General features: G+C 48.3%; 1 protein-coding gene across 7 annotated transcripts; it reads right to left on the bottom strand.

Moving 5' to 3' along the window:
* Nucleotides 1-561: 561 nt before the first annotated feature.
* Nucleotides 562-24,505, bottom strand: Aloxe3 (arachidonate lipoxygenase 3). Of its 7 annotated transcripts, none has more exons than XM_017597087.3 (16): nt 24,368-24,489; nt 24,113-24,180; nt 22,446-22,650; nt 21,163-21,244; nt 20,296-20,415; nt 19,846-19,971; nt 17,354-17,457; nt 16,706-16,878; nt 15,827-15,970; nt 15,541-15,744; nt 15,365-15,451; nt 14,720-14,889; nt 14,042-14,163; nt 7,253-7,353; nt 6,528-6,698; nt 562-1,105 (listed from the first exon to the last, which is right to left on the bottom strand). In XM_017597087.3, the coding sequence occupies exons 2-16, from the start codon at nt 24,143-24,145 to the stop codon at nt 926-928; spliced, it is 2,022 nt and encodes a 673-aa protein (XP_017452576.1). In that variant the 5' UTR covers nt 24,146-24,180; nt 24,368-24,489; the 3' UTR covers nt 562-925. The 7 variants fall into 7 exon arrangements, 6 of the variants coding, with proteins under 6 accessions (XP_017452576.1, XP_017452577.1, NP_001099263.1 ...); XM_017597088.3 differs by having other exon boundaries at nt 24,113-24,152; nt 24,368-24,477; XM_017597089.3 differs by adding an exon at nt 6,317-6,378 and having other exon boundaries at nt 970-1,105; nt 23,459-24,493.
* Nucleotides 24,506-24,734: the final 229 nt, after the last annotated feature.

Genomic DNA, 24,734 nt, shown 5'->3' with positions numbered 1-24,734 from the left:
CTCTCCTCAGATACATGGATGAACGTCATTGCCACTATAATAACGTCAACGACCAGAATACAGAAGCAGAGAATTCCAGATCGTCTCCATGAAGACGGAGGTGATAATACCACTTCTGCATGTAAGTCAGCCCAAAGTTTCACATGCGACTCCACCCATGCACAAGAAGGCTGGGGTGAGTTCTGTACGTGTCCAGGAGCGGGACTGGATTTAAGTAGCACCACTAACAGTACCACACCCAGAACTCAGAGGCTCAGAGGCTCAGAGGCTTTGCAAAACGCCTGGTCTCTTCCTGATAATCCTCTGGGTCCGGCAATTCCCTCTGATCCTGATACCTCACTCCAGGAAGTAAAGGTAGGAACAGTAGACTGGATGGTAGAGTGAATAGGGAAGGTGCCTGTCTCCTAAAAGATGGCCCACAGATTCATTCTTGCCCCTCACCCCAGTACTTCTACACACCCCACCTTGGTCCACACCAAATCCCATTACCGTCACCACCACCACCACCACCACCACCACCACCACCACCACCACCACCACCATCATCAAAACAAAAGGAAATTGGAGCCAAATATGTTAGCTTTTATTGAAGTCACTGGGCTCAAAGACAGACAACAGGATGAGAGTGGGTTTAAGTAGGATATGGCAAAAGAACTCAGAAACTCAAGGTGGGCATCTGATGTGGGAGGATTCCCAGATAAGAAGGGCAAGGGGTCTATTGTGCATTTGACTTTAGGTAGCGGCTTTCACCCTGAACACTGCTGTACTGGCCCATTTATATAATGTCAAGGCCATCATGGTCCCCTGGGCAGAGGAGAAGATCCGCACTGAGATTAAAGAGGATGGAAAGGACTGGAAGACCCTAGGGTGTTAGCCTTCCCCTTAGTTGGAACTTCCTTTCCTCTGGGATGGCTCGAGGCAGGGCCTAGATGGAGACACTGTTCTCAATGAGTGGTGGATCCAAGTAGGCATAGGGTAGTGCCAGGCTCTCGTTGCGTGCCCTGATGTCCTTTGAGATCTGTGCCAGGCACTTCTGGAAGGCTGCGATGCTTTGCCGTGGGGCCTCCTCTGTGAAGTGTTCGTCTGGGTAGGTGCCCAGAGGCCTCTGGGAGAAAATAGGTGGAGATGTTAGAAAGCTGTTCAAGATGAGATAGGGCGTAATCAAGGTTCACACTGCCAACATATACAGCCAAGGCGTTATCTAAAGACACTATCAGTCACCGCCGTGAAGCACACGAGCACTTCAGATCACAACACCAGCCCACTTCGCTACTGTGAGACTCTGAATGGGAATGGCCTCCACAGGCTCATGGATTTGAATGCTTGGTCCCCAGTTGGTGGAACAGTTTGGGAAGGATTTGGAGGTGTGCCCTTCTTGGAGGAGGTGTGTTTTACTGAGGTGGGTTTTGAGGTTTCAAAAGCCCATTCCATTCCAAACACCTCAAGTCGCTGGGCATGTTGGCACACACCTTTAATCCCAGCCCTCGGGAGCCAGAGGCAGGTGAATCTCTTGTTTGTTCGAGGCCAGCCTGGCTTACAAAGTGAGTTCTAGGACAGCTAGGGCTGTTACACAGAAAAACCATGTTTTGACAAAGCAAAGCAACGAAATACCTTGATCTTACGATCAGCTGTGAACTCTCAGGTACGGGTCCAGGGCCATGCTCCCCGACATCAAGATCTCAACTCTAACCCTCTGGAACCATGAGTCCCTGGTAACTTTTCTTTTATAAGTTGCCTTGCTCACTGTGTTTTGTCACAGAAAAATAACAAAGACAGCCTCCAACCACAGAAGCCCAGGCAGTGTCGGGCACAGGCTGTGACTTGGGCCCTAGCCAATCCAGTCTGAACGCCTCCTCTGCTAGCAACTTTTTCATGTTACTCTGACTCTGAAAGCCAGTTCCTGGGTTGCAGCAAGGGGGAGCGAAGAAAAGCTCAAGTCCAGTCCCTCCTGTCCCCCAGTGCCAGACCCACGCTGTAAACACGGAACATAGTTGCATTCCCCATTCAACAGAGGTTAGCAGACATATTCTGGAAAACAGGTCGGAGAATGTATCTGTCTTCCCATAGGTTCACTAAACCCAACCCCTGAGGACAATCAGCAGCCTGGTTCTGAGATAGCTTTACAGTCATCTGAAGTGAGGAAACCGCCACCACGGTGACATCGTCACACTTTGCAACCTGGCCACCACAATCAGGGAATCTCACAGAGAACTTCAGCCAGAGCCATCCTGTGTTTAGGGCTGTCCTTCCACGGTGACTCGCTGGGTCTACCATGGGTCCAGTTCCCTAACCCTCATTCAACACCAATACTACCGATGTTTTACCATTTCTTGTTAAACAGCAGCGGTAATAGTGGGGATTATTTTCTTGTCCGGGATTTTAATGTGAAGACCTCTGTTCATCATAAACACAATGGTTTTTAAAGACATACTTTAGGGCCAGGCATGGTGGCACATGGTTTCACTCCCAGCATTTGGGAGGCAGAGGCAGGTGGATCTCTAAGTTCAAGGCCAGTCTGGTCTACAACTCAATTTCAGGGCAATCAGGGATGTTGTACAGAAAAACCCTGTCTCAAAAACAAACAAAAAACAAGCAAAAACCAAAAAAAAAAAAAAAAAAAAAAAACCAAACACCAAAGAAAACCCCACCAAAAACAAAAACAAAATCAAACAAACAAACAAACAAAAAACACAAACAACCAAAAAAAGATATGCTTTAATTAAATTTCTATCGGGGTTGGCGGGGTTCGTTTGAAACAGATTTTATTGGTGGTGGTTATTTGCAGTGATCAGTCTATCCTGGGCTAATTATAGTGTGCTTCGGTATTATGGAACAGTCAATATCGCTAAACTTCATAAGGTGAACCAGCCTCTCATTCTTAGCATAAACGAGACCTTGCCAAGGCACATTACTGTTTACCACGCAATACTTGCCTTTATTGGCTGATATATTTTTAAGATTGTCGGAGCTGAGTAGAGCAGTTTATAATTTCATTTTCTTAATAACAGTTGACACATAAGCCTTTTATAGGAACCGTCACAACCACACAAACAACCCCTAAGACGGGTTCTTCTATCAGACCCACTTTATAGATAAGGAAATTGAGGCTTAGCATAGCCAAATTAGAGATGTCACGGATATTAATTGTAAAGCCGTGACTGGGGCTCTCTAATGAGATCTACCTCTCTCAAGGTCACACGCAGCCTCAGCTAGTTGGAGAACCAGGCTCCCATGATTCAGAAAGATTCCTCCTTTTCCTGTGCTTTCCAGAAGTTTAAAACACAAAGGAACTGGGCGTGGTGGCATTTGGCTTGCCTCTGATCCCAGGCCTGAGACTGACTCCCTGGGACAGGCAGCCTGCGCCAGCACACCTATCCCTTACGTATGGTTTCATATCTTCTAAAGCATTAGTGGGTTCTGTGCTCTTAGAAAACCACTCGCGCCATCCCAGGTTTCCAAACTTAACCAAAAGGTCAAAATTGTTCATAATTTCTTTATATTACCAGTCTTAGCCTAGAAGTCACTATATAGCTCAGGCTGGCATGTACCCACACCAATACACACATCACTAAAATAAAATACATTTTAAAAAACATATTTTTAAAAGATAGAGCATGGTGGTACATTCATTTAATCCCTGTACTCTGGAGGCAAAGGCAGGAAGATCTCTATGAGTTCAGGGCCAGCCTGGTCTACATAGTGAGTTCCAGGATAGCCAGGGCTACCTAGAGACCTGTCTCAAAAAACAAAAACAAAAACAAAACAAAAGAACAGCTTTATGTTCATTCACTATACTGATACCTAATTCCTGGAACACAATGAGAAGACCAGAACACACACACATAGTAGACTAAATTCAAGGCCACCACATAGTTGCTTTGTGAACTAAGCAAACAGCTTAATTCCTGAACAGATGTTCACTGTACTGAGCGTCTCAAATATAGCTAGCTACTTGCTTTGTGTTACTTACTTACTTACTTATTTTGGTTTTTCCATGACAGGGTTTCTCTCTTAGTACTGGCTATCCTGGAACTCAATATGTAGACCAGGCTGACCTCGAACTCAGAGCTCCACCTGCCCTCTGCTTCCCTGTGCTGGGATTAAAGGTGTGCACGACCACAGCCTGGCTACTTTTTTTTTGTATTTTAAGATACTGTACTTTATATCTGACTCAATGACTGAGACACAGATCCAGTCCTCATAACTGACAGCTACTGTTTTTTTTTTGTTTTTGTTTTTGTTTTTTTTTTTTTTTTTGGTTCTTTTTTTTGGAGCTGGGGACCGAACCCAGGGCCTTGGCTTCCTAGGCAAGTGCTCTACCACTGAGCTAAATCCCCAACCCCGACAGCTACTGTTATTGCTGCTGAAAGTTTCTCTGGCTTAGAAGGGAGCCTCCCAGTGTTCATCCTCTTGTTCACTCGTTCCTCGGGAACAGCAGGGGTAAGGTCTGAGGATAAGTCGCTCTGGCCCCAGAGTATAAGGTGGTAAGTTAAAGCTTCCTAGGAAAGTGTCAAAGAGATGGACCAGAAGATAAACGGTGACCTGAGCTTGGTCTCCTGGGCCCTTTGGTAGGAGAGCACAGACTTCTGAAAGTTGTCCTCTGACCTCCACACATGGGCCCAAGCATGGGCACCCCATCCCCCAATAAATAAATGCAGAATTGTAATTTTCAAAAACCTGCTAGGAAGGTTGCAGATGCACTTCATGTTACAGGGCTTGCTTAAAATGCTTAAGGCCTGGATTCAATCCATTTCCTGTGCACGTGCGCGCACACACACACACACACTGAACCAGCCAGGTACTGTGATACATGCCTATAATCTTGGTTTCTCTAAAGGCCATCCTGGAAAAGTTTGGAAACATCTCAAAAATAAACATTTTTTTAAAGATTAATTTTTTATTTTATATGTATAAGTGCTTTTGCATGTATGTATTTATGTATGTATGTATGTATGTATGTATGTATGTATGTATGTATGTATGTATATATACCACAAACATGGTTGTACCCACAAAGGCCAGAAAGGATGTTGAATTCTCTGCAACTGCAGACAGTTGTTATTCTCTAGATGGGTGTAGAAGCAAACCTGAGTCCTCTGGAGGCACAGAAAGGGCTCTAACTACTGAGCCATCTCTCCAGGTCCTCAAAATAAAAAAACAAACAAACAAACAAACAAAAAAAAAAAAAACCAGACAGGTATTGTGGCACACAGTTTTAATCCCAGCACTTGGGAGCACAGAGCCAGGAGATTGTCTGTGAGTCAGAGGCCAGCTTGGCTTACTTACTGAGTTCCAGAACTACATAAAAGGACTCAAAAACAAAAACAAACAAACAAAAAAAGCAAATAATAAAAACTTAAAGAAATAAAAAAGTTGCTAAAAAGATGAAAAAAGAAAAAAAAATCTAGCACTAGAAAAAGCCCAAAAACGGTGAGAAATGGGGATGCTCACAGGTGACAAGTGACCCTGGCATGAAGCTGAGATCAAGAAGACAGATGCTGGGCTAAGGCGAGTTTGAGTGGCCATGCTGGTAACTGGTGATTCAATCACCGCTCACTTTAGCCTAAACTCCTTAGTTGTCTCATTTCCTCTCTCCAAACCTATCCCTCTCAGCCACTGACACAGCCACAGGAACACCCTTGCTGGGACACATTAAGTCATGTCACTTCTGGTTTAAAAGCCCGAATGGCCCCATTGTCCTGTGAATAACTACCATTCGGAATCCTCCCTTGCTCTTCACCCTGCCCTGCCCTGTCACTGCTGAACCTCAGCGATCCTGGGATGCTCTCCCCTCCCCTCCTGCTTGTCCCTCCCTTGCCTAGAAACTACCTTTGTCCCTCCTCTGCCTGCCAAAGTCCTACTTGTCCCACGGGTTTTAGCTCATACGTCACGTCCTCCATGAAACTTTCTTGGGTTCTCCCAGAGTCGTGGAGGTTCCACCAGGCCCTGTCCTTGCCTCTGTTTCAGTGCGGTAATAATATGTATCCCTTCCACCAGTGGTGCTCAAGAAGTGATGGCGAATGGGAAGTTAATATATGAAGACTTCCCACGGCACTCTGATGTCCTCATTCATTCGCCTCTGTATCACATGAAAGTGTCATGTAAGTGGTGGTCCGGGTGATAGGGTCTCATTCAACGTTATAAACCTAGTATCAAGCACTATGCTGACATGTGGGAGGAACCCCGTGTTTAATACTTGGGTGAATTAATGAGTAGTTGATGGCTGAATGCATGATTGGATGGATGGATGGATGGATGGATGGATGGATGGATGGATGGATAGATAGATAATTTGTAAATTACATAGATGTCATACCCAGCCACTAAAGTGGCATTTGCTTCTTTCTATGTGTGTCCTTGGAGATCGAGTATCATTTCCTGTTAAGACAAAAGACTTTCAAGGCAGCTGAGCAGTGGACATAAATCCCAGCAATTAGCCAGCATTCAACCCTCCTTCTGCAGATCAACCTCTTCACCGCGCAGGCCCTGCAATGCCCAGCCTGTGTCCCATGTCTCCACGCTCGTACCTGGTCCTTTGGCTCTTGGCTGACCAGCCAGAAGAGGAGAAGGTTGCTACAGGTGGTGTTCACCTCTGGGAGGGTTTCGAGGTAACTCTCCATTGTCGTGTTGCCCTTGGTCTGAGGTGGAGGCTGCCTCATGGATGACGGGGCATTGGGCATCCAGGCCCCAAAGTCGTGCTGTGGAGACGACCCCGACACCTCAGTTGGATGTGTAAAAGCGTCCTCTCCCTCATTTCTGATTCCACCACTATCACCCCAGATCTCAGAGTTTAGAAATGAGGAGAGTGTGGAAAGTCCCAGAGGTGGCCCGTTTGTCGTTCTCTACCCACTGCGCCACAAGTGGGCAGGATGAGTCACCACGGAGAGAGGAGAGCCCAGAGAAGAGGCAATCCTCAACAGAGGCCTTGGGCGGGCATGCCTCCAGAGCAACTTGATGCTCTATGTAGACAGTTCTTGCCAAGTTCAAGCCCTGTTCCCAATATAAGCTCCCAAGAGTCGCCATTGTAACTCTGGACGCAGCCCCACCCAGCCATCACTCAACAACAGCCCTTCACCCCGCCCAGTCACCACTCCAACCTCAACACCAATAATAATCCCGCCCCAACCCTGACCCACCCATTCGCTCGCCCAAGCAGAACCCTGACTCGAGTCCATTGCCAAGGCTAATACACCTTTGGAACCTGGCAAGTTGGGTGGCCCAGTGCCCCTAGGCCTGCCCTCCCAAGGCTTACCTGCCCACTGTTGACTGCAGCGTGCTGGGCGGAGCAGTTAAAGATGATTGCAGTGAGATACTTCACGAGCTCTCCTGGGGTGCACAGCCTGCTTGGGAAGCCTGGGTGTGGAGAGGAAAGGAAGAGGGCGTGGGTATGGATGGGAGGTGCCGGATTCCCGGGGAGTTTCTCAGGGCAGGGGCTCACTGCAAGGGGAGAGGAAAGGAGTAAAGGCCAGACATAGGCTACAACCATCCTTAGACTAAAATTAGCGCTGGGATGACCACCATCAAGGGCTGTGTTTTTGAAGGGGATCGGGATTTGGTCGATAGACTAGAAAATGAAGAAAAACCGGCTTGTGACAGTGCCCGAACCCAGCTGCCCATCTCTGCCCTGGAAGGCACGTCCGTTGCTAGTTCTTCTCTGGCCTATAGTAGCATTAATGACTTAGTTCATGTTACTGATGTCCATGCAAGCCCACCAGCAGAGCATCCTCTGCTTAGCAGAAGTGACAACTGACCACGAGTTTGTTCCTCCAAAGTGCTCAGTGGAGAAGGCAGAAGGAAAAACTAAACAAGATGTTTGAAACCTAGAGGAGGTGCACAGGACAGAAATGGAAGCTGGGGCTACATCGTCCTGGGAAGAGGGGCAGGTGAGATTTAAATAAACAAGATAACAGAGGCTAGGTGCAGAGGTCGCCTCTATAGAATCTCAGATCTTTGGGAGGCTGAAGCGGGACTGCCCGATCTCAGGAGTTCAAAGCCGATTGGACACTGCAGTGAGATCTCATCTCAAAAAAAAAAAAAATCAACAACAAAAACAAGCAAACATATGGAACATATGGAAAGGGCCTGCGAAACAGTTGAACGACTTTGCCACCAAGCCTGACAACCTGAGTTTAACTCCCCCAACCCCCACACCCCAGGCACACACGGGAAAGGAGAGAAGCAACTCTTGCAAGTTGTCCTCTGACCTCACACACATGCCATGGTGTGCACACCTTTGCTCACACACATATGCATCATACACATACATACACAAAATAGATAAATGTCATGAAAATCAAAAATAGAACAATTTTTAAAAAATCATTTAAAAAGAAAATGCAGGTCTGGAGAGATGGCTCAGTGGTTAGGAGCACTAACTGTTCTTCCAGAGGTCCTGAGTTCAAATCCCAGCAACCACATGGTGGCTCACAACCATCTATAATGAGATCTGATGCCCTCTTCTGGTGTGTCTGAAGACAGCTACAGTGTACTCAAATACATTAAATAAATAAATCTTTAAAAAAAAAAAAAAGAAAGAAAATGCAAAAGGGCTGATGACGTAGCTTCATTTTAGCTGCCTTTTTTTTTTTTTTCTTTTTCTTTTTTTCGGAGCTTGGGACTGAACCCAGGGCCTTGTGCTTGCTAGGCAAGTGCTCTACCACTGAGCTAAATCTCCAACCCGCCTTTTTTTTTTTTTTTTTTTTTTAATGTACATGAAGCCCTCGGTTTGCTCCTCAGCACGACATAAACTTAGTTGTGGTGGCGGCACGTGGCTATAATCCCAGCATTCCAGAATGGAAACAGGTAGATCAGTTCAAGGTTACCTTTGGCTGCTTATTGAGCTTAAGGCCAACCTGAGAGATACTAGACCATGTCTCAAAGTAATAGATCAGAAAATAATAAAAAGTCAATGGCAGAAGAGAGCCCCGTCAAGTTTGGCCCTCCATCCTTGGACCACATTGACCTCACCCAAGTTCATGGCTTTACTCACTGCTCTGATGAATGAAATCACAGACAAGTTTAATAAAGCAAGATCAGAGGATTGAACCAGTGATCACTAAACCCAAATGTGGGCATAGAAATCAAACATCCCGGCAGCAGGGAGGGGGATGGACAGGGAGCATGGCTTTTGGTACTGGAAGAGGGGTTGTGTCTGGAACTGACACCACAAAAGGCTAAGGGACAACTGTACTTTTTTTTTTTTTAAAGGTCTTTCTATGTAGCCCTGGCTGTTGGTTCTATGTTGGTCAGGCTTCTCTAGCTCAGAGATCTGCCTTCCTCTACCTCAGAAGTGCTGGGACTAAAGACTAGCCACAACAGTTGGCATGACAACTATATTCTCTTGTTTGTTTGTTTGTTTGTTTGTTTGTTTGTTTGTTTTGAGACGAGGTCTCTCTGTGTAACCCCGGCTGTCCTGTAACTCAATTTGTAGACCAGGTTGGCCTCAAACATGCAGAGATTCTCCTGCCTCCGCCTCCAGAGTGCTGGGATTAAAGAAATATGCCACCACCTCCCAGCTGACAACTGAACCCTTTAACAGTTACTCAAATCAAAATCGCTCACCACTCCTCTTACCTCACATTATACATATCAGCAAACACCCAGACACCCACCTTTCCTGGCCGCCATGTTTTCTACCACTATCCAGTCATAACTATGGTTCCTGGGTGAGTCCTGTCATTTCCTGCTCTATCCTTTGTGGGGCTAAATCCGGGCTTCAGCGTATATCCTGGATTACACACACACACACACACACACACACACACACACACACACACTCATAAAACAAATGATGTCACCTTTCACTAGAACCTTCTAGAGAATTCCCCTATGACTCCTACTATCAGTTCCTGCTCCCCTCCCAACTTCTCCTCCCTTTACCTACTCTACTCTGGCTACACAGGAGGTCTTTGTGATATTCCTCAAACACTCTGGTATGCCCAGACCCCAGGGCCTTTGTACTTACTATACCACTGCCTGAGTATCGTCCCAATTATCCACACAACTGCTTCCCTCAACCCCTTCAGATCCCCACTCAAGCCCTAGCTCCTGAGTCTTCCTTCCTAGTATTCACATCTGACACAGTAACTGATCATCACTATCTCCCCCAAACCATGTTAAGTTCCGTTAAAAACAAGTTTTGTCTATTTGTTCGCTGCTAAACCCCAGCATCTAGAACGATACTTAATAGATATTAAGAGCCCTGTAATTATTGGTTGAATGAAGCGAGATGAGACACTAAAAAACAGGAGTGGTGGGGCACGGGGCATAGGGTAGGTGAAGGGCCTGGGCAGGGATTGAAGCTATGGCTGCGGTAGGACAGCTGAGCATGCGTGTTGAGCATGCGCGTTTCCTCACGGTTTCTGACAGGAGTGACGCTGCAGGCTTAATGAATGGGCAGCAAGAGGCCGGGAGAGGGGAAGCAGAGGGAAAGCCACCGGCACAATGCAGAGTCAGAGTCTGGTACTGTGAATCTGATGATGGGAAAGGATGCAGACAGTAGCGAATAACCATCCATTCGGGCCCAGGAAGACAGAAGAATGGAACATGAGCCAAAGCGTTCTCAGATATTTAGGGCCAGATGGGTGGGGGTGGGAGTGGGGTCACTGTCGGAGGATCAGGCATTAAGCCCAGAGTGGGAGGGGTCCTCTGAACTTTACATCCTAGTTGACTCTCTAAATCTGGAAGCAAATAAAGAGGAAATGCAGGAATCAGGCCACAGGGATCTTCTGTAATTTGTGGTGTTTATTCCCCTCCCACCCTTGAAATATGAAAGCCATAGTCCAACTGGCCCATTAGTGAATATGTTTGACCTTTAAATTAGAATCTAAAGTAAGTTCATACTGGCTGGAAGAGTTGTCAATCTGAAAAATGCTATAGTGTACGAACTCACAGACAATCTTCATAAAGAGGGGAACTGAACCAACAATAATTAAATCTCAATTTGAGTCTTAAACAGGAAACATACACCAAGAGAAAGAAACAGCCAGGATCCTGATTAACAGTGAGTTTGCATAAAAACACGGGAAAAGGTCACCCTTTAAAATAGCCAAGAGGCCTGTCTGTCAGCACCTTAACCTAGAAGTCACTCCTGGCTGGGTTAATGTTGAGGCAAGCTGACATCTGGCAGCTTTCAATATGATGCAAACAGGAGACAGCATCACCTGAGAAATATTCTTGTCAAAAATGTGCAACCCTTATACATTCCTCCCGGTTGACAAAAACTACACCAGACAGGAACAAGATGGGGCCCATCTAAGAAAGCAATTAGGTAAAGTCAAAGGTGACACACTGGGCATTGTAAACTGGTGTCCTAATACTAGGGAGGGAAGGGCAGGCAGATCTCTGAAAGTTTGTGGCCAGTCTGGTCTACATAGAGAATTCTAGGCCAGAAAGATAATACAGTGAGACCTTGTCAAAATAAACCAAAGTCAAAACAAACAACAACAAACTCCACAAAATGCTTAAAGAGTCTTTACAGTTTAAATAAAATGTGGTCCTTGGTTGGCTCCTGTCTCAGTTGTGGAGGAAAACAGGGCAAAATGAAGAAACGTGGAGATGGCCCAACTCTGAGGGTGATATTGATGAGTACTGACAATTTTGTTAATTGGAGGGCTAAGTGTATATATAGCTCAGTGGTTACCGTGCTTACCATGTAGGAAGCCCTGGGTTTGATCCCCAGAACCACAAAAGGCTATCCAAAAGGGACTGTGGGCTGGGTGTAGTAAGCGCATGCCTTTAATTCCCGTACCAAGTAGAGCACACAGGCAGGCAGAGCTCTGTAAACTGAAAGCCTGGGCTAGCCTGGTCTGCATATCAAGTTTCAGGCCAGCTAGGTCTACATTGGACAGGCTGTCTAAGTCAAACAAACTCCAGCAATAAAAGCAAAAGATTAATCAGGAATGGCAGATTGGAGAGACGGCCCAGTGGTTAAGTGTACTGGTTGTTCTAGAAGTTTTGAGTTCAATCCCCAGCACCTACATGATGACTCACAACCACCTATAATGGGATCTGATGCCCTCTTCTGGCATGCAGGTGTACATGCTAAGAGAGCATTCATGTATAAGATAAATAAGTCCTTTTTTTAAAAAATGGCAAGTATAGGCCGTAGTAGAATCTGGTGGGTAGGTTATTAATGAAGGTGTTTACTAGAGTATACTCTAGTATTCTGTGTCTTTGAAACATTTTGTCAACAAGATTTTAGGAAAACAAAACAAAACAAGTCCCTTCTGGACAGGACTGCTATAGCTGTTCTTTCAATTTGGAGGTGACTTGAAACTAACCTCTCCCCAGACAGAACTCCCTTGTGTAGCCACCAGAAGCAATCAGTAAGTCAAAAGACACATCCCTGCTGAGAAGTCCAGGATAAGGGAAGTTGGTGGGCGGACATGTGAGCCTCTTTAATATAAACAAAGACAGAAGGCTCAGTGGGCCACTTGATGCCCTAACCTGATGCCCTGACTTCAACCCCTGGGACCCATACACTGGAAGGTGAGAACTGATCCTGTAAGTTTCCCTCTGACTTCCACACATGCGCTGTTGTGTACACCATATGCACAAACCAAACAAACAAATAAAATGTAATTAAAAGTTTAGGGGCTGGGGATTTAGCTCAGTGGTAGAGCGCTTACCTAGGAAGCGCAAGGCCCTGGGTTCGGTCCCCAGCTCCGAAAAAAAGAACCAAAAAAAAAAAAAAAAGTTTAAAAGAATAGCCAGGCATGGTGGCACGCGCCTTTAATCCCAGCACTAGGGTGGCAGAGGTGGGTGGATCTCAGCCTTGGAGGCCAGCCTGGTCTACAAAACAAGTTCCAGCAAAGCCAGGGTTGTTACACTGAGAAACTCTATCTCAAAAAAATAACACTCTCACTCTTCCTTCCGCTCTTCCTCTCTCTCTCTCTCTCTCTCTCTCTCTCTCTCTCTCTCTCTTCCTCTCCTCCTCTCCTCCTCTCCTCCTCTCCTCCTCTCCTGGCTTGACACGATAAAAAAAAAATAACAAAAACAAAACCAAAACAAATGAAAAGGTAAAACAAATAAAAACATCTGGTCTTGGTGTTGTGGGCCTTTAATCCCAGTACTCAGGAGGTAGAGATAGACTGAGCTCTGTGAGTTTAAGGCCAGCCTGGTTTATATAAGAGATCCAGGGGTTTGATTTAGCTCAGTGGTAGAGCGCTTGCCTAGCAAGCGCAAGGCCCGGGTTCAGTTCCCAGCTCCGGGAAAAAAAAAAAAGAACAAGAGATCCAGGCCAGCAAAGACTACAGAGTGAGAGACCCTGTCTCAATGACAGACAGACAGAGACAGAAAGACAGAGAGGCACAGAGAGACAGACAGACAGACTGACTGACTGGCCGACTGATGGAGACCTTTGGGAAAGTCAATGTTGAATTTCTAAACCTAGAAATCTACCATATAGAATCAACAGAAGAAAGGTTTCTTCCATTAGCCAGAATAGCCAAGAATTAGGACCACCAGGGAGCAAGAGCTCCGTTCCCTGGGACTGAGAGGACACTAAGGAAGGAAGGGAGGTGTGGGACATTTGCTTGGCACTGCATTTGAGGAATGGAGCTGAGAGGAGCCGTGTCTGCAGAGAGGGGAGTGCTGTGGCTTAGGCGACTGTAAACCAGGAGTCAAGCAGCAGCCAGACGAAGAGAAATTAGTGGCTAGCATGACTACCTAGCGAGATGATTACAAAAGCATGTCAGAAAAAGTTCTAGATTCTGTTAAAGTCAGAGGTGGCTCCTGCCACAGGGTGCACAGGTGATACATATTCCTGAAGGTGGAGGAGCCAGAAGACGGAGGGTGAAAAGCAAGAGCTCCAGAAGCAGTCCAGACTGCTGAAGACTTCTGCCTTCACAGTTAAATAGGACAATAATAGTATGGACTTCAGAGCTGCAGCCACCGTGGTAGAGCTCTTGCGTAGCGTGAGCAAGGCCCCGGGTTCGATTCCCAGCACATATTAAACACAATTTAATAGTATGGGTTTCAGTAATAAAAAACGGTTCATGGAGGAGAGAAAGGAAGTGTAGATAAAGACAGAGAGGGATACCTGAACTCTCCCGACCGAGGAATGCCTGAGCAAAAATCTCACCCACCCAGGCCTGCAGCTCAGAGTCCTGCTGCACACAGGCATCGTTGGGGTAATAGTAACTCACAATCTCGGAGACAAACCTGCAAGGAAAAAAAAATGCTGGTGCCCGGGGAATGGGCATGGGCCTAGGCCAGGCCAGGCCACACACTGAGGCCTGTGACACTCAGGGTAAGGAGAAGCCGATGGCCAGAGTTTACTACTGAGTCCCCAAAGACAGAAGGTGACTTCAGTAGGCCCCACAGGTCCGACTGGAATCACTGCCTAGGCTTCTCTTACCCTCCATCCTCTAAATCAGGGAAGTTTTGGGTCTCCCCCCCACCCCCAACCCTTGGGAGGTAAAGAAGAGGAGACTCTACATGTTCTATCCCTCCCTATTCAGCAGGAAGGAGGAAGAAGCCCTGGCTGCCTCAACAAGCTCAGATCCTGAGTCCTCAGGACAAGGTGCTCCGTCCCTTCCTTATCGCCGCCCACAGTGCCCTGCTATCTCACAGGGAATCTGTCTGCCAGTTCCTTTTCTTGGGAGTTTCTTATGCTAGATGGAGCCTCAAGTGCTCCAACTGACTTGCAAACAGGAGCCCACGATGCACCCTGGGCCCGGAGACCTTGGTGGCTGGAAGGACCTTAGGGTCCCCACACCTCTCAATAGCCGCCCAGATCTTGAGGCCGTCGTCTCGGTAGTGGTAGTTGGGAATGGTCAGGACACCACGAGCCCGTAGGCTATCCGGAAGGCAGAAATCCGTGTAGGTGAAGTGGGCCAGCCCTGTGCTCATGAGGTAGATGAGGCCGCGCCTACCGATGGATGTGACCTGGGGACACAGGACACAGCTGGGCTTCTCAAACTGGCTTTCACCCTCACTATAAGGCCGGGAGACCAACTAACACTAATGAATCAACTCAGGGAGGGGCGTATGCGATTTGTCAAAGCAGTCTAGGATCACACAGGTCTGCCTAATGCCAGTTGGGCAGACTGAGGACCTACTGAGTGCATGGGAGGGGACCTTGAATGACAATGTAGCGGGAGATGAGATCTCAGGATCAGCTGGGAGCGGTGCTGGGCTAAGGCCGCCCTGCCCATAAAACCTACTTTTGAGGGGGTGGGATTGACCAACTGGGTCAAGGCTTAGGCGAGGGGACAACAGAAGACGGGCCAAGAGGCGTAGTTTATGGGAAGAGGCAGGCAGAGGAGGATTACATAAGGGTCTAGGGAGCAAGAGCATAATTTGTGGGCGGGGCAAGCATACTTGGGGGCGGGGCCTTATGGTCGTGGCAGGGAGGCTGCACCTTGTCCACGAGGCCGTCTGGGTTGAGCAGTGTGGCCCTTGCGATGGTGTTCACTTGCAGTGTGTAGCGAGTGTGAGGAAGCAGGAGCTGCGGGAGGAACGAAGTCGTGTAAGCCAAAGGTCAGGGAAGGCCTGCAGGCTCTGATCCCTTTAATCTCAACCCAGCGTCCCGCTGACCTTGTAGACTGGATGACAGAGGGGCAGCTGACGCAGTGTAGCCATGGAGAAGGCCTCGCAGAGCAAATGCGTGCACAGAAAATGCGTGTTGTTCTCATGCACCAAAAACTCAGAGTTGCGCACCCACGTCTTGGCCAGCAGCCAATCCAACTCGCAGTCAGTGGGTAGAAAGATGGGGCTCTCTGGCCCTGGTATCTGGCTGAGCTGCGCGCAGGAGTAGTAAGAGGTGCGGTTCAAGCCTGTTAGCCTGAGGTTCCACCCCCTTAACTCTCACCCCAAGGCTCACCTGGATTGCCAACGGCAGCAGCACCCCCTGTGGGTTGAGCCATAACAGGCAGAGAGGAGCTGTTACGTACTGTTGGCGGCCGTTTAGGCAATGGACTGGGGCCTCCGCCAGGATCCAGTAGTCCGCTAAGAAGATGTGCCCCCTCTGAAGAAGGCACAAAGAGACTTAAGCCCTCTTCTCCCTATGTCCCTCTTTTCTCTCTGCTCTCTGCAACAAGGAGTAGCTGAGGTTCCCCAGTTTGAGATTCAGCAGTTCTTGCTACCTGCTCCTAATGGCCAACGCCCGCACCCTTCCCAGAATGTCCGGAATGAGGTCTAGTTGAGTCTGTCATTGTGTAATCCTCTCACCTGGCCTCTGGGATTGGATTGGACAAGACAATTTCTTCTGCTCCTCCCCCCATACCTCGTAAGCCCTACTCCCTCAGTTCAGAGGGACTCCCCTCCTAAGATATGATGACCTCAGTGTATCCAACAACAACAAAATCAATACATAATGAATTTACCAACCACAGCCCCAGCTTTGGAGAATGTCAGAGAGCTTGGCTGTCACAAAGGACACTAGGTTGTCATCTACTCCACATCCACGGAGCTCCTAGTCCTCTGTGATCATTCCTGCTACACCTGCCAATCTTGGGTTGGCCTGTCCTAACACAACCCTCTTTAGTTTTAAGACTGGGAATCTCCGAGACCCTAAAACAGGCTTCAACCATCCCCAGTCCCACCTGGCCCTCCTCCATATCTGTTCTTGAAAGACAGGCAGGCCTGCCCTGTGGACCAGGCCTGCAGACCAGAACATCCCGCCATCACACACAGCCCTAGTCCACAATGGTAGCCCACCTGCCTTCCTCCTATTACGTCCACTGCCAAGGCCCTCACCTACCTCTAGCTCTGTTTGCAGGCAGGTGCCGGGTCCCAGCAAAGGTGCCACCATGTCATTGGTGACAGGCAGCTTGCTGGGCAGACTGGAGAGGCAGTGGAGCATGATGGGATTGACACCGTTCAGGTACTGGTACCCAAAGAAGCTGTCCTCACACCAGTGCTCGGTGACATACTCTGCGGGGTGACAAGAGAGGGAACCAGTAGGTCTGGGAAGTACTTCCCAAACTCTGGTCCTGCCCAGCCCTTTGCTCCCCCTTATGGCTTCATCCCCACCCCCTCCCCCAGCAACAATACAAGGGGGATGCAACTACATTTTCAGTTGAATGCTGGACATGGACAGCGAGGCACTGGCAGTGCTGGGGTCAGAACCAAGTTCTTGCTGATCCCAAATCCCAGAACATGTGGTATAGGAGTGAGACAGGAGTCAAGTGGCCCTGACCAAAGTCAGGACTTCTCAAATGACCACGAGTCTCTCCTGGGTAAGTAGAATGTCTCTGTATCCTCTCCCATTGCTATCTGAGGAAGTGCCTGGACTCCTGAAGGAGACCTTTCTGAAAGATGCTTCTGGTGACATCAGGAGCCCTTGCCATTGGCACAAGTGTGAGATACAGTAAAAGACAGGTGCCCACCCCTGCCTGGGTCTGCACACCTGAAGTGAAGGTCTTATGACACCAGAAGATGTTCCGGATGTCATCCAGCCTCTTCCAGGAGCCCTTGCGGTCTAGCAGACCTCGAATCTTCATGCCCAAGGATCTGAGGGACAGAAGAGGGTGAGAGCTGGTGGGGGTCTCGGGGTGGACAGTAGGAGTCGCTGTGCTCTAGGCTGGAGAGAACCAACAGGTTCCTTTCCCAAGTAAAAGTGCCTCGCAACCCACATGGAAGAAAAGCCCAGCACCAGGGTGAAGCCCTGCAGAGTTCAGGGTCCTGCTTCAAACGCTGATGTCCCTGGGTTTCCTGTGAGCAAAAGCAGGGCCACCCTCACTGGAGCTTTGACCTGCTTTCTCTCTACTGTAAGCTCCTCGGCTTTCTGTATCCCGACATGCCCATTTCCTCCTCGTAAGCACTCACAAAATGGGCTCACTTAAAGAAGAGGAATGGAGTTCAGAGCAGGTAGGTTTGTAGCAAGGGGTCACTAAGGCACCTAGCTATGTAATGACGTTGATGTGCTCTGGAGAGTGTGGGCAGCTGAGGAAGGCAGGGGATGGGGCTGGATTCATGCCCTGCAGACCCAAGGTCAAGGTCATCCACACTCACAAAGTGCTGCCTCACTTACTACACAAACATTTGTTGAGCATTTTCTCGGCACAACCCAGGAAATAGAAAAACAAAACAAGACAAAACAAAAAACACACAGAGCCGAGCCTAGTAACACAAACCTATGTAGTCTAGTTAGTTACTCAGATAGCTAAGGGAGATCACATGCCAACCTTGCCTGCCTGAATTACAGAGAAAAACTGGAAGAGCTAAGTCATGGAGGCAGAGGCTAGGGAAGTAAATAAGCAGAGAGACTCTTCCTCTTCCCAGGGGCTGCTACAAATGTCCTTCACAACATACCCTGGTCCCTGAGACCAGGCCTGCTTCCCTCTGACCTCACTCAGAACCCTCTGCTGGAGAGCCCGTTCTTGCCTAGACCTTCATTGTTCTCCGACCCACCTCTGGCCTTCTCTACCTTCCCAGATGCCCTCCCCTCCCCCGGGGTCCTGCCTGGATTTGATACTGCATCCTCGTCCTGAAACCTGAGCCACCTGTGGCTGCTTCACACTCCGTCCAATCCCAGACAATCCTTCATGCTTGCCCACCCATGTCCACACCCTCTTCCACTTGTCTTTGTCTGAAAGGATTATTCTAGACACGCATATACAGGAAATGAAGACTCGGGGTTTCACCTCTCCTCCTTTGGACTTCCACATATGACTCCAGATGAGTCTTCTCATAGAACCCTTGGCTCACTGTGCCCACCCTGGACTCAGTAGTCACTTGCTGTTCTATCCCTCTTCCCTCCCAGGCTCACTTCAATCCTGCCCTTCTACCTAAGAGACTCATCCTAGACACAGCTGGCCTCTGGCTTCTTTACATATTCAGAGGGCGACTGGACTCCTCCCTCTAGGGATAGCATGATTAGAATCCTGTTGTCCTAAGCTAATAATGCCCGTCCTGACAACTCTTAACTATACACAAACCCTCACTGGCCTTTCCTTAAAACCTATAGTGAGGGTTGGAGAGATGGTTCAGTGATTGAGAGAGCACTAGCTTCTCTCAAGGAACCTGGATCCAACACCATTATCCCCAAGGGGCAACTCACAACCTCCTATAACAGGCCTGACGCCATCTTCTGGCTTCTGTGGGCACCTGCGTGCTCATGGCGTACATTCACACAGACACACACAAACATTTTTTAAAAATAATAGTAATAGGGGTTGGGGATTTAGCTCAGTGGTAGAGCGCTTGCCTAGGAAGCGCAAGGCCCTGGGTTCAATCCCCAGCTCCGAAAAAAATAACCAAAAAAAAAAAAAAATAATAGTAATAATGGTTCGGTTCCCAGCTCCAAAAAAAAAAAAAAAAAAAAAAAAAAAAAAAAAAAGAACCAAAAAAAAAATAATAGTAATGTAAAACTTATGATGTCTGAGTGAGTGAGTCATTTAACCCTCCGGACAATTGTCCAGAGACTGTGTAAGAATTAAGGTTTTACTAGGCAGGGCATGGTAGTCCAGGCCTTTAATCCCAGGCAGAAGCAAGCAGATCTCTGTGAGTTTGTGGTCAGCCTGGTCTACATAGTGAATTCCAGGACAGCCAGGGCTATATAGAGAGACCCTGACTCAAAAAAAGGAAAACAACCAAACAAAAAAAAATTAAGGTTACACGTCCAGAAAGTGTGGGCTTTGGGGTTGAACCTGAGATTCCCTGGCCTCACCTCCTCAAGGCTTAAGGACCTACTTCCTATGGTCCCTGGGACCATGCCCCGGGGAATAGGGAGGAGTTAGGGACAAGGCAAAGGGAGGCTGGGAGGAAGGGAGGGAGGAATGCGAAGATCTGTGAGGAAACGAAAGCAGACAGAAGGACTGGGACTGTCCTGTGAGGTGCCCAGGGTTTAGATGGGAATAAAGGGGCCAAGAGCAGAGGTGCAGGGAGACGACAGCTCACGCAGGAAGGGCGTTGAAGATGAGTGAGGCTGTCTTGGTGGCTGAGTAGCGAATGTTGGGCTCCATGTGCAGCAGAGATGGGATGTCAACTTTCATAGGAAAGCCAGGCAGGTACCGGTTCCCAGAGCTGCGGAGAGGCAGGTAGAGAGGAGTGAATCAGTCAGTGGACCTGTAGCCTGGCCCCCTTAATTACCTTTCTCAGTCATGTCCCCAGATATTCTAGTTCTCCCCTTACTCTTATCTCAACCCTGCCCTTTCTGCCCAAATCAGAAGGAACCTCTTTCCCTCTCTGCTAACCAGGTCAGGACCATCACTGGCTCCTCTCCTGAGGGGTGAATAGACCTGGACTTAATGTGGACTCTGACACCTCCTCCCTCCCCTACCAGCACCCATCTCAACAGACTGTCTACGTTCCTCCCCTCCACCTCCCTCTGGAGACGTCGGTTCTCACTTATCATCCTGGTCTGCACAAGGCGCCGTCTTGGTCAAGGCAAATTTCTTATCTGACTCCATCTCCTCAAAGCTGCTGACATCCACCATTCGAGGGAAACCAGGGGCATAGATCTTCCAGCTGCCCAGGGGGAGAGACAGAAGCACTAGGTTACCTTGGGATATACAGAATCCTTTGCTTCTAAAAATATGACTTCAGATGGCCATTGCTGCTTCCTGTATTTGGGACAAAGCATTGGATTTCCTCTGTGAAGCCACTGGGCTTCAGATAGGGAGTGGAATGTGGGATCTGCGTGTACTAAGCACATCCTGAACCACATCTCTAAGCCTCAGAGTAGTACTTGGGATGACATAAATTCCAACACTGATTCAGAGCTGGGTTTATATTATGACTAAGGTAAACCGAGCTTGGTGACACACACCTGAAATCCCAACAATCTGAAGGCTGGCATAGGCCAACCTGGGCTACACAGCAAGTGTTCCCAACCCTAACCTCAGAAAAAAGGATTCACTAAGATTGGTAAATATGGTAGTGTTTCCAATATAGGGGATCTGGTTTATACCAGGGGCAGTCAGAAGCTGAGAAGGGTTCATTGATGGTCTTGGATAAATGTGTGCTTTGGGGATTTATGTGAGTGTTCAAGGGATCAAACATGGAGCCTAGAGAACTCTTCCTGATGAAGAAGCTGTTGATATTAGGACTCTGGGTCCAGACCCAAGATCACCATTAGTAGAGTTAGGTTTAAATGATGATCCTGATCTGAATTGGCTTCCCAAGGTTTTAACTGATGTCAGAATTAGGAAAAATCTGAGTAAGGCCCAAGTCAGAATAAAGATGGGGCAAACAGTCCAATCAAGCTGCCCTCACCGGTAGCATTCTTGGCGGGCTTGGAGTTCACGCTTCCTGTGATCCAGAAGGAGGGGAAGAGCATCCTGGCAGATGGTTCTTGCTGTAGGGAATGAAAACCACTCTTTATCTAAATCTTTTTTCAAACAGTACTTCCTACTGCCAATGTCTGAACCCCAAACTCCTGAGCACAGTCTCAGCTGTCTCTACCCGCGTCAGGTTGGGGAATGTTTGTATGCTCCTTGCCCATCCGTCATGGATTGGAATCCATAGCAGTACTCCAAGTCAGAGCTGCGTTCCTAACCATTCATGTTTGTCTCCTTTCTAGATGTTACACTCCTGGAGGATACCGGTCTTGTCACACTCATTGTCTGCCCTTCCAGAGTCTAGCTTCATACTGGCTGTGCTGTGATACTCACAGCACACACTTGATAAGTACGGATAAATAACATTTTGATAAAGCCACCATGTGCTCTGATGATGAGTGGGGATTGCTAGTAAAGTCTAGGGAAAGTGGAATGATGTTCACTCGCTTCCCTTTAACACAGGCACCCATCTCTCATCTCTGAGATTTATAACACACGCGCGCGCGCGCACACACACACACACACACACACACACACACACACACACACACAGCAACCCCAGTGTTACATCTGTGGATCAAACAGTTCTGGAGGCAAGAAAGGGCTCACACCAATATCTTTGATATCCAAAATCCAACAGGAGACCCTAACTTGCTTCCCGGACACTTTAACTCCACCAGGAAAGCTAGAAGGAAACAAGGCACAGACAGGGTCTTTGCAGATTAATTCTCTAAATACCCATGACTTTTCCGCCTGTTGAAATCTAGCTTGTAAATTCATTCCTTTCTGAGTTGCAAAAGATCATATTCTGAAGAAATGCAGAGGGATACCATGGGATGTCAGCTGCCTGCTATGTAAATGTGTGTCTGTTTGTCTGTCTGTTTGCTTGTGTAAGCTTGTCTGTGTCTCTTTGTGTGTGCCTGTGTTTGTCTGTCTGTCTGTCTGTCTGTCTGTATGTATGTATGTATGTATGAGCCTGTCTGTCTATTTGGCTGTGTGTGGGCCTATCTGTGTCTGTCTGTCTGTCTGTCTGTCTGTCTGTCTGTCTGTGTGAGTCTGTCTGTGTATACCTCCAGAGTAATAAACACTACCCAGGAAGTTCTTGCATGTCAGGGTTTTAGCAGTGCTCTTTATCAGACAATACCTCTTTGGGGTCCCAGCATTTCTAACCCCACGAGAAGCCTCTGTAGTACTGTGCAGTCTTTGTCACTGGCCCACCTGTTCCTGGCCGAAGCTCCACAGTACAGTAGCCATCGATCCACTGATAACAGGGAAAGTGAACCACAGAGCCATCTGGGGTAGTGACACAGATGCGACTGCAGTACCAAGGATCCTTGCAGAAGAAAGCAAAGCGCTCCTTGTGTAAGCGCAACAGCAAGATCTCACCCAGCTCTGATGCACAGCGCACCTTGTACTTCTGAACCTGGAGTGAGGGAGGCAGCAAGCAAGCAAGTGAGAGGCCAGGGACGGCTGAGGCTGTCTTTGCACTTTGAAATGTGCACCAACACCTCCACCTCTTCGGGCATGTAAGCCAGAGCAGTTGTTGATCCATGTGGTTCCTTTGTGTGAATGAGAGAAGGAGCCTGTCTTCATCCAGATAGAAGCAGGCCCCATACTCAGTGCCTGAGGGAATTTTTGCAGGGGTTCCTACCCTCCCTGGCCAGTGCTTCACTTTTATGTAGGGCCACTAGCACACTAAACTAGGGGTTGACAGAGCAGACCCCTTCCAAAGAACAGGAAATCCACGATCTGATCCAAGCAATCAATTTGGTAAAAGCCTACTGTCAATTAGGGGAGGAGCCAGACCAGGCAGTGGTGGCTTTTAATCCCTGCACTCAGGACGCAAAGGCAGTCAGATCCCTGAGTTCAAGGCCAGCCTAGTCTACAAAGAGAGTTCCAGTATAGAGTTCCAGTACAGACAGGGCTATACAGAGACACCCTGTCTGGAAAAAAACGACAGAAAACAATAACAACAACAAACAACACTGATAGGAGAACCCAGGAAGTCAGAGGAAGTTCCCAGAGCCCATTCCAAATGCTTTCTTCCCCACAGCCCTGTCTCAGAACAGTCGGTATCGTTTATCACCTCCCAAAAGGCAAAGATGACAAAGAAAATGGTCACAGGTTACAGTGGGCATCCTGAGTTCAGCAGGACTTGATGAATCCAACAAAAATAATCCTCACTTCCTTCAGGTTCCCCGTGAGGTCCCCCTTCTCTCCTCTGTACTCACCGATCCGGTGGCGAAGTCCCTGCCTACACGATCCAGCTTCTGCTTAGGGCTTTCACCACAGGTGCCTACCAGTGTAGCATAGATGTTATCCAATGTGCCAGCCTTCAGGTAGGAACCAGTGGTCACACACAGGCGATATACTGCCATGATCGGACCCAATAACCCAAAAACAGTAGCTGGCCTAGAGAAGGTGAGCTACAGGGAAGACAGTGTAGGCTCCTGGGCAGCAGGAGACTGGGGGCTGGGAAAGGGTGGGCCTGAGGAAGGATCCAGCTCTAGGATGTTCCTGGGCGCGCGCGCTCTCTCTCGCGGCAGCTCTGCGGGTAGCTCAGGAGTACTATCCCCGCCCACAGACTTGCACCTTAATACTTGTTTGCTTGCCTCTGACACAGCCTGTCCCTCTGGCTGGCTCACCCAGATGGATATCAGAAGCCTGGGTCCATTGGTGAGGGAGGGAATAAGGGAGGAGGGACCAAATGGCAAGAGGAAGACAGGGAGGAGGTGACGCGTGTGTGGTTGGGACACTACGCTGTGCCTGGTCAGAGGCTTGACTAATGTCCTGAAGTCCGTGTTCACCCACTCCCCAGTTTCCACCCAGAGCCTTACCTTCTATTTCCAAACCAGAAATGGGCATCAGAACACCAGAATTCCTACCTGTGAATCATCCACGTGAATCACACCGTACATCCGAAAGCTGCACCAATTCCAAAATCACAGGTGACCTCATCAACAATCAAGTGAATAACACAAATCTTAGCACGTGACAGGGCCAGCATGTTCTCCATCCTGCCACCGACCCACCCGTCCCCTCCTCAAGTCTGGTCCTCTCTCTGTCTCCAGTTTTTGGTATTCCTGACCTCAATCACTCCTTTGGGACAGGGCCTGCCTGCCAAGTGAATGGAAGCCTACCCGACAGCATCTGGAGGTCCTCGTGTGACATTCTTTACGCTCCAGGTCCTCCCTCAGCCTGCCTGCTGAATCGTGGGAGGCAACCTGTATGCCCTAGGTGTCCAAGATCTAGGTCACAAGGGCCAGGGAAGAAAAAAAATAAATAAATAAAAATAGACTCTACCAGGGAAATCTCTGGCCCGCAGCGGCCCCGCGTGGCTGGTCTAGGAACCTCTAGATTCCAGCTGGAGCGGTGCTCCCGCCCTGCAACCACCTTAACAGCTAATGAGGACATAGGCGTTAGCAGCTAAGTTTCAGTATAGAGTCCTAGACAAAGCCGGACATCATCCTTTGACTATGGACTGCTGTACGTACGTGTTGGAAGATA

Source organism: Rattus norvegicus, chromosome 10 (genome assembly GCF_036323735.1).
Source record: "Rattus norvegicus strain BN/NHsdMcwi chromosome 10, GRCr8, whole genome shotgun sequence".
Classification (NCBI taxonomy): Eukaryota; Metazoa; Chordata; class Mammalia; order Rodentia; family Muridae; genus Rattus; species Rattus norvegicus.
The sequence above is the reverse complement of the archived record's forward strand: the minus strand, read 5'-3'. Positions and strand labels throughout refer to the sequence as shown.

Coding starts and splice junctions, on each gene's coding strand:
- Aloxe3 (NM_001105793.1), bottom strand. CDS start 23,605: ATGGCAGTATATCGCCTGTGTGTGACCACTGGTTCCTACCTGAAGGCT. Junction 20,416..21,162: donor GCCCGCCAAGAATGCTACCG/GTGAGGGCAGCT, acceptor CCCCCTGGGCAG/CTGGAAGATCTATGCCCCTG. Junction 14,890..15,364: donor CAGACGGCCTCGTGGACAAG/GTGCAGCCTCCC, acceptor CTGTGTCCCCAG/GTCACATCCATCGGTAGGCG.